General features: G+C 37.8%; 1 protein-coding gene across 1 annotated transcript; it reads left to right on the top strand.

The window, feature by feature from the left end:
• Positions 1-241: 241 nt before the first annotated feature.
• CUNH16orf72 (chromosome unknown C16orf72 homolog) lies at positions 242-9586 on the top strand (the record flags this gene model as incomplete). Its single annotated transcript, XM_035895852.1, has 2 exons — positions 242-584; positions 8815-9586. Coding segments are annotated over 2 exons (588 nt in total), but the record flags the coding sequence as incomplete, so codon positions are not given.
• Between the last annotated feature and the right edge of the window lie 520 nt (positions 9587-10106).

Below are 10106 nucleotides of genomic sequence, written 5' to 3'. Positions count from 1 at the left end.
GAAGTTAGTATGATATGGTGCTGTAAACAGTGCTGTAGCATTGACCTGAAACGTAGTAAATGTGCTTGAATTGCTGTTGACTTTTGACTTTTAAAGCGGGTGGAACTTTTTAGCTAATATCTCTTCGGCTAATATGACTCATCTTCAGTGCTAGCCATATTGTTACAGCTAACTTGGTACTGCGTTACAGTAACCTGTAGATCTACTTTTTCCCGTGGTTAACAGGAAGCCCTATCAGTGATGCGCCATACTGTACATTGCTCTGTCTGTGACACTTACTAAGAAAACTTTTTTCTGTCTTCTTGCAGAAAGTGTGGATGCCCATCAGCGAAGCTTTGATGTAGGAATTCAGATTGGCTATCAGCGTCGGAATAAGGATGTGTTAGCTTGGGTTAAAAAACGCAGAAGAACTATTCGTAGAGAAGACTTGATCAGCTTCCTGTGTGGAAAAGTTCCTCCTCCAAGAAATTCTAGAGCTCCCCCAAGACTGACTGTAGTATCCCCTAGCCGAGCTACTTCAACAGAAACTAGCTCATCTGTAGAGACTGATTTGCAACCCTTCCGTGAAGCCATAGCTCTGCATGGTAATAGTAATTTTTTCAATACTACTTGGTTAAAATTGGGTGGGGGTTCTTAAAGCATGTCTGGCTCTTGGCCGTCATTGATGTCATAATATGTCGTGTACCTGATGTTCCAGCTGAAGGTATCTCCTAACTCTCTAAGGGAGTTTTTGCATGTATAAGGCACATAGCTACTAAAAACTTGCATAGTCAAGTATTATGAGGAAAAGGTAGTGTATAAAAATGAGATTTGGATCTGTAATGTATTCTACAGCTGTGAACTCAACAGTTAAGAATCAACTTTTGGTAGTGCTTTTGAAGCATGAAGAAACTTGGCATTGTCATACCAATGCTAAAGTAAGCAAGTTTCTTGGAAAATAATACTATGCTAGCAACTAGTTAAATATTAAGATTTGACTGGTAGCAAATAACAAGCAAATTTTTGCAGGGTTAGGGAGTGAATTTGATGTCTGAAGCTTCTGTCTCTGGGGCACCTCTTCTCGCTCTAGTACTCTTGTTGTGCACTGGATAATATGGTTTAGCGTTCTCCTTAAAGTACCCTTTGCAGGTTACTTCACTTGCACATTGCTGCAGTAATTGAGTCCTGTTCAGAACTTAATACTAGTTCACTTTCAGTCTTAAAAGTCTTCTAGTGTCATACTGAATTTCCTTCCTTGCCATCACCAACAGTGTTGGTGCTGTATCTTTTCTCCATTTCAAATATGAATATTCAGTAGCTTATTCTGCACTGGACTGTTACCTAGCAAGTGATAAAGAAAGAATGTGTTCTAAATTGCTCCTGAGGTGCAATGAAGCAGTTCACCTCTGTTTTATGCCTTCTAAAATTCTAAAGAGTAGCAGATATCTTGAGGTATAAATAGTAGACTATTCTAAAAGTTAAATCAAGCTATCTAGAAGTACAGCCTGTGAGATTTAAAGGAAAGTTTTACTACCTCAATATTCTCAGTGGTGGATGGAATTAATGAGTTAAATGAGTGGATTCCTGAAAAATGCAGTCTTTGCTTCTGCTATGCTGTGGTGGTTTTTCAAGATCCATAAGCCAGACATTGTTATGGTCTAGGTGACAGCCTAATTCTGGTATTGTTTACTGCTCTGTTGCCATTTAAATCAAGCATGCTTCCACCCAGTCATGTAGTTTTTGGCAGTTTTTCTTCTCATGTTGGAAGCTGGCTAGAGAATTCTGTGCACCAGTATTGCTTATTAGTAGGTAAAGCTAATTTCACAAGGAGAACAATGGCAGAAGCTAGCTCTTGCCTGGTATGATGTGATAAACACCCTCTTAAAAAAAAATCTTGTTTTCTGAAACTGTAGTTGAATCCAGTGTGCAGTTGGCTTTAACTGTAAAGGCTTACTCTCAGGTGGGAGTTAGCTGGGTAGACTCACTTCAGCAGTGTAGGCTTTCAAGCAAAGTAAACTCAGAGGCATTTTTATTGGTAATATGGCTCTCCTCATGTCCTTGTATTGTTTCTTAGCAATTGTGTAGAGGTGGTTTGTGGAAGTCACTTCTCTATAGCATGGGAGTCTGAACCATGAAGTATAAAGTTTTTTCCTATTTCATAGCCTAATACAGGGTCACAAGGACTGTAGGAAGTTCTCTGCTCTGTACTGGCACTGCAGGCGCTAGAAATGCATTCTTCCCCTCCATCAGCTGGTTGACAAGATTACATGTCAGTCACCTTCTGGATTAGGTCCTCCTGATAACAGTTTCAATCTGGTCTTTGACACAAATGCTTTTGTACTAATCCTTTAGTGACTAGGCTTGTATTTGGCCTCATAACCATTTTTAGGTCATTGCCTACAATGTCTGCGTTCTTCCAGCTTCTCTTCCCTCCTTTTCTTCAACATTAAGGAAGTTGTAATTAAACTTATCTCCCAAACTATTTTCCTATTTATCATAGGGCTTCTCAGAACTATGTTTTGATTTTTGAAACTTGTGTAGGATCTTCAGGTGTGTGTAAATTAATGTCCTCTATATGGCTATGTTTATCTTCATTTTTGGCAGGCTGTTAAAAAGTGATTTGCTGCTTCTAGGTATTGTGAGGAAACATGAGAAAACCTGATGATAGCAGCAGTCTCACAAGTGTTCAGGACTGAAGTTCTAAGGGGAATTTTTGACTGGCATATAAAGGAGTGAGGCTTTGTGTTGGTAGGCTTCCTGTGGAACTGGAGTATTTCTGTTAGTAACATGGGATGGGCTGAACTAGATACGATGGGTAATGCTAAAATGTGCTGCTCTAAGCAAGGTCTCTTAGTGAAGCAGGGGTAGGTAAGAATCTGTCATGACACCAAATAAAGCTCTGTTGAAGTTGAGGTGGTTTATTGACTTCTCAGAAATAGGTACTAATATATGTCTAAAGACTATGGTCCTATAACTTGTTGATCTTGCTCTTTGATGGGGCAAATACCTGTAGTTTGATCATATAACCTATAAATGCTTCCTAATCACATCTGAAAACTTCAACAGAAGCTGTGGTAACAAAGTAGCTAATAACTAAATATTTCCTGGAACATAAAACACAATTCTAGGTGTATGCCCTAGACTAAAACATTAGTGAAGAAGAGTATCTTTAGATTATCAGTAGAATCTTAAACTGTATGCTGCATCTGAAGAGATCTGTTAAAATTGGATTTTCAACCTTACCTCTATCTGAAACCTTGTTATATCTGGTCTATATTATAGCTCTGCAAGGTAGTTAACAGTTTTCTTGACAAAAGCTAGGGATTTTGAACCTAAAATTTAATCTCATGATACTAATTATCAGTAGTCTTTGTGCTAGAAGGAAACCTGTTCTTCTCTACTGTTCTGCTTTCAAGACATGTTACAGTAGCTAAAAGCAAAATGATCATGACAAACATACACAAGAATGCTTAAGGTGTATGTGATCTACCTTTTAAGTCTGTGGCACGGATGCTGTGCAGCTGTTACTGAAATCTTTAGTATAACTTAAGGGTACTTACTTGAGAATGAGTTTTTGGAACTAAGTAACTTCATGGGAGAGTTAAACTGGTAAATAAAAAAAATCTTTGCCCTTGATATGGCTTTCCATTATTAGAGTGCTGATGGGTAACCCTTGAAATAAAACATGGCTGGAAACTTGAACTGTGAATACCTGAAAAGAAATTAAAGCCTTCAAGAAAAACTTGAGTAGTTAGCTCAAAGTAATATGTGCTATTTTAGTCTGAATCTCAAGTGGATTTTTCTGAAACTTTCAAGAACTGTGCATCTGATGATGCTTAGCCTTTTAAGATGTGATAGTAAAAGTTAAATACCTTTATTGTTCAACATCTCAAATACAGATTTGGGTTTTTAACTTCCACCAGACCCTGAATGTCATTGCAGTTAGCATAGGTATGGGTGTATCTTCACCTACTTTCTGGATGCATATTGTCATATCCCATTCTGTAGGAGAGGAATTTCAAATGACAGAATTGCATCAAACTGAGCTAATAATCATCACATTCCCAAAAGCTGACATGTGCCAGGCCATTTTCTGCTTGGCTGTAGCTAGCATACCAGGTCTTGCAGTGGTGGTGGCTGTGCACAGTCCATGTTTGAAATGATGCTTTGTTTTTTTAATGTGGTATGTGCTCTGTGCTTTACAAACCATTTTCCTAGCATAAGGGACAAAATGCTATGGTTTGAGGAGGGGGAAGAAGCAAGCCTGGGAAGGCAAGGCTGAAATGTATTAGACTTGAGTATTCTTAACTAAAAAGGGTGTGAATGGGCAACAGCACAGTGAGGGAGTGTTAGTTCTTTTGCTCCTTAGCTTTAATGTTGACGTGTATCATTAATGTGACTCAGTCTCTGAGGGAGTGGGGAACCCTCCTTGCTCTAGCATATAGAAGTGTGTGGCTTGGCCCTTTTAAAGAGTTTGCATTTGCATTAGACCTTCTTATTCTCTTCTCAGAGTATTAAACCACAATATAAAACATCACAAGTGTTAGCAGAGTGCAGAGGAAGCACTTGCTAGAAAGGGGGATGGGGAGAGCAGAGTTTAAGTTAGTTTGAAAGAGCTATATATGTACACAACCTTTAAGTTAAACTATAATAAGTGTATTGGTATGTACTGCTAAAACTTTGAGCAGTACTGTAAAAGGGTACGTATGGCATAGGAGTGACAAGGATCTCTTTGCTATGCCATTTTGTATTTATCTGGGGTTATTAACTAATTCCTGCTTTAGTCACACTTACCTAAGTGTGAATGTTCTTTTTGATACTGGAAAACAATAGTGATTACTATACTGAACAGTAGTTTTCCAGTGTATTATGCTGTGGTAGTGACCTGAATGACTCATTATGGCCATGGTTATAGTGCAGATAAACTAGCATTTTCAGTTCATTAGGCCAATGCTGATAAACTTGCTACTTTTGAGTTGACAGTTTTACTTACCTTAAATATTTCATACTCCATAAAACATATACTTCTAGTCAAGCGTTCTAATCACTTGATAGTTTTGGATAGTACTTAGTTATAAATTGGTTAGCATTGGTCACAATTTCTTCTATACTGCAGCTTTTTCTAATAGTACTATAATAAATTATTTAGAACATAGCTTCGGATGAAAGCAGAGTTTTTTGTGAAATTGCTGGCTATGAAACACCATATTGTTGGTGACTTGCCTGAAAGATGTGGCAGGAGTGAGAATGCAGTAAGTACTGCAAAGTATTTCAGATATGCCTGCCACTTCAATCCTTTCAAGTTTAAAAAGGGAGAAAGAGCCGTGTGTCCTTTCTTAAAGGCCTCTCATAAAAAAAGAAGTATCTCCTGTGGAAAGCAGTGGGAGACTTCAGGGGTGGTCATGAGATCGTGAAATAAGTAAAGGCACTTTAGTAGCTGTTGATTCTCTATCCTGTTGCATAGATAAAAGTGATAAGCCTGTGATTGGGTCATGTTAATCACAATATAGAAATTTGGGGTTGTGAAATGGTGTTGCTAACAGTCATGTCATCTTACTACTTCCTAGTATTGTACTGGTTGCTTTCTGCTTTAAATGGTTAAATGCTTTGGGAAGAGGTCTCAGAGTTCACTGAAAACTTAAACCTGGAATAATTTCCAATAAATGGGTTTTCTGAGATTTCCTCTTTGCATTACAACAATTTCCCAAGAAAAGATGAACTGTGGATCATAGTTCAGTTTCAGATCCTGAAAGATGCTTTCTCTGTCAACAAAAAAAAGTCTCTTCTATTGCATTGATGATTGTCTTCAAAGATGTTGGCTTCCATGAAATGGCAACTTGATGTTTCGGTGCATGCCTTGAATTTTCTTTCTGACTCTTCCATGTTAGCTTGATTACCCAGACCTAAACTGTGATCCTGATGTTCCGTTTGACAGTTCTGCTCTCTTGGATTGATGTGTAGTGCTATGTAATATGGTTAACCGCCAGTAACTGATAACCAAATTGACACTCAGTCTGTTAGCATACAATGACTGTTACTCACTAGTTCAGTATTAAATACCTGTATGAGATGCAAGATTAAACTGCAGCTAGAAGTCCGTGTTGTGATGCAATATCCTTGTACTATCTTTGTAGAAATTAATTCAAAACTGCTGCCTTTGACACCAGGTTTAATTAAAGATTTTAACTTCATTATTATCTCCTAAAGGTTGCTTGTGTATTTAAATGTATAGTGATTCAGTATTACAGAAATACTGGAAAGCCAATGCCTGCTTGAAGCATTACTTGCAGACCTTGGCAGTCTGTTTTAGAATATGCTGCAGCATATTACAGATGCGTCTTCTAATTCTGGTTTCATATCTACTCTTTTAAAAAATGCTTGTTACTTCAAAAGGCTTCACTTAAAAACATAGTTCATGAGTGATGCAAAAAAAAATGTATTCTTACATCACAAGTCAGTTTTGGGGTTTATTTAAAATATTTTTCTCTCCGTACTTGGGTGCTAGACATAAGGAAAGATGTCGTGATAAAACTGAATTGGTATATTGGCCATTTGGTTATGGGTTGTATATTATAAGAGTAAATGACTGTTAAGTGGTGTAAATTGTTGACTCTAAGAAGTAACAACAATGAACTTGTGTGTTCAGAGCAATTTTGCTTGGAATAGTGATGTGTGGGAAACCTCTGCAATCAATTTGGATTTTAAACAATGTCACCTTCTGTGCACTGTCAAATCTTTTCCAGTTTAAATGTACAGGATGTGAATTAGTGTGTTTTTTCTACTGTATGTCATGCCAGTTGAAATTAAACTTGCTGTTGTCTTTTGAATTGTGAAGTGATTTGTTATCTGCCCAAATTTTGCACGTTTATCCAAGTTACTGTGTCTGAATTGGCTTTTTGCTTATACATCTATGTCACCCGATTAAGCTGCTTTACTTTCTCTGGTAGATGTATAGGAACCTTTTTTCATAATGGTTTTGAACTTAAGCTTGACCTTAATCCTGGGAGTACTGGAACAAACTTTGTTTCTGAAATTACCTTCTCACTAAAACAGCTTCTGTTTAAATACTTTCTGCCATTGTGAATGAAAGATGATTTTAATATTAATAAAACCTGCAGGGTCCCTATCAAGACTTCAAACCATGTTTGAGTTGTGTTGGAACACCGCTTAGAGCTGTAAGCAAAAGCTCTAAGAAAGCATCAGTGATTTGTGGCTGTTTCTATTGGCTGTTGCATAATGCCCAATCTAGATAAAAGTATCCTGTGCTGGTACAAGATCTAAGCTTTAAATGTTCATTCAACAGTAAAGTACAATAGAGTGACATTGGTTGGCCTGTTTGATCATGACTTGTGTATCAACCTGCCATTGCTGCAGATGGCTTTAGAATTTATCTTCCATTTGAGGTTTCTGGCAACTGATCTAGTAGCTCTAGCAGTCTTCTTTCCACAGAGCCTCTGAAGTTGCTTGTTTGGCCTGTCAGCAGCTAATAAATAGGATTTTGTTAGGCTTTACTTGTCAGCATGTGACTTCTGTCTGTCTACTTGACTATATATGAAGAATGTGTATTAAATGGTGTTGCATGCACAAGGTGTGTAATGGGCGGACAAAGGCATAGAATATTTTGAGACTGGAGAAAACCTGAGAGTTCAAGACTTCGAAGGTTACCGAGACAGAAATCTTCCTGGACAGCTTAACGTTTGCTTGTTTTTACTGCTAGAAAAATACGCAGATGTAGGTCTTTTTCTGCTGTTCTTCATCTTCCTACATGCCTCTTGCTTTGGTAGTTTATTTCTAGTGCCAACATATGTTTTGTACTTACCTAATAATACTCAGATTTAAAGCAGTTGTGATAGCAAAGATGTTTGTCTTGTATCTGGGCTGTTGTTTATCTACAAATATAGCCTTAATTCCAAATGGAGAAGAATTGTTAGGCTTTCATGTACTAGCCCTTAGGCTTTCATGTACTAGCCCTTACTAAACTTACATTTTGGAATGTCCTGCTTTTGCAAAGTTACAATAGTAATGTTACTGAAGACAAAAAGTTTAAATTAGTATGAATTTCATGGTTTTCTTGTTTATGGCCTTGTTTTTACAAGAAGCAAGTTTTCTGTTTTAGTTAAACATTTAATTAATAACCTGATCACAGACCAGAGTGACTGCAGGGTACCTGCAACAGTGTTTTGGATCATGTCTGTCAACAGCAAATTTTGGGGGATTCTCATGGCTTACTTTTTATTTCGAAGTGCTCTTCTGAATTCTGATAATACTAATGTGTTGGCTAATGGTGGCAGCCATGAAATAAAGCTTTTATTTAAACACTAGGTGTGGAATAGACCTGTCTGAGATGTTCTGTCATACTGCAGTTTTCTCTAGAACTACGGTGACTGAGGGAGTGAAAGGGAGCAGGGTGGTGGTGGTGTTTGAAACAAGGTCAAGTCAACCTGGAAAGCCCTGGGTAGAGGGATTTTCATTCTCTGTTACTAATGGTCTAGTGTGAAGTCTTCACATTGAAATAGTCTACTCTTGAGTATGTACACATCTTGAATAGCATGTCATGCTTACGCAGCTAGGATTTGCTGTAGTGTGCTGTTACAGCCTGGTGTATAAGGTTGCTTCTAATGTCATAAAAAGCAGTTCTAATAATCACTAGACTCTTATATGGACTAAAAGCTGGGAAGGTGTGGCCTGGACTTCAAATAAGTGTGGTACAAATAATAGGATGAAGTGCCTTTAATACCTCACTAGAAGTCAGATAACTGCCATCCCTTTTGCCACACGTGGGAAACTAATGTTCTTTACTGTTTGACCTAAATGCTTTTTCTTTTTTCCCCCTAGGTCTTAGTGGTGCAATGGCTAGTATAAGTGTTCGCTCAAGTACCCCAGGCTCGCCCACTCACGTGAGCAGTGGCTCCAATGCTAGTCGAAGGAGAAATGGACTTCATGATGTTGATTTGAACACTTTCATATCAGAAGAAATGGCACTCCACTTGGACAATGGTGGAACTAGAAAGCGTACCTCAGCCCAGTGTGGCGATGTCATTACAGACTCACCAACTCATAAACGCAACAGAATGATCTAAACTGCAAAAATTTCAAACCCACCATGCTGCTTGAAAGCCACTTGATCCTCAGAGTACTATTGAAAAGGAAACATGAGGCCATCTGTCCATATTCACTGTTTAAGAGAAATGAATTCAATAATTGCCATAAAGGAAATTTTAGAAATTACATTAGATGCCTCTTGTAACTGCGGCTTTCTTAAACTATATTCTTAGCAGAGGACATCAGATATTGTGTAGTAGTTAGCAAGATCATCATAGGCAAACATGTATCCGTTCCAAGGCTAAAAGTGACCTTACTTGTATTCTTAAAGGGAAAGGAAATTTCAGATGTTTTATTTGGTTATAGAATGCTTTTTTTTGTCCTTTATTTCCTGCTGTGTTGAGTATTTGCTTAAACAGTATTGCCAGTTTGACTGAAATAGTCTACAACATGACTTGGCATCTTTGTCAAAACTGCAGGCTTCCATTTTTGCAGCACTGTACCATGCACCTAGTTTCTATATAGTAACAGTGTGCAAGTTATAAATATTGGACTGTACCCTTTTTAGTTTTAAAAGCAGTTGATAATTCTGGTGATTGTGTGATAATGTAAAGAGGTGCTATGATGGTCATGCAATTAATACTTAATATTGAATCAATACAAGGATCTTTATTGGATTCACTATGTGTGTTTTAGTGCTCTGAAGTAGCAATATTAAACTTTTCCCCGATTAACTTCATAGACTTTTAAATCAGTTTGAGAAAATATGTGTACTTATTGGTATTATCCTCGTGGTAATCATACACAGTGCAGACTGCACCAGTGCTGACCTAAATTTAGAGAAAGATGTCCTGTAATTGGAAAATAGGCTTTTCTGTTCAGTATTAGTGAGGGTTAGGTTTTGTGTACACCCATATCCCATTTTGCATTTCTTGTGAAGTAATTGCCCATTGCTGGGGAGGGGTGGGAGGAGAGGGGATGAGGGGGAATAGTTGGAAATGGGGTGTGTTCTAACAAGTAAGACTTCTGGTCACATGTGGAAACTTGGATTAACTTAAATGAGATTCTGTGTGGTGCCATCTCCT

This window comes from Egretta garzetta, unplaced genomic scaffold, assembly GCF_000687185.1.
Source record: "Egretta garzetta isolate BGI_Z169 unplaced genomic scaffold, ASM68718v1 scaffold176, whole genome shotgun sequence".
NCBI lineage: Eukaryota > Metazoa > Chordata > Aves > Pelecaniformes > Ardeidae > Egretta > Egretta garzetta.
Note: the sequence above shows the minus strand (reverse complement) of the source record. Positions and strands in the feature narration are given on the sequence as shown.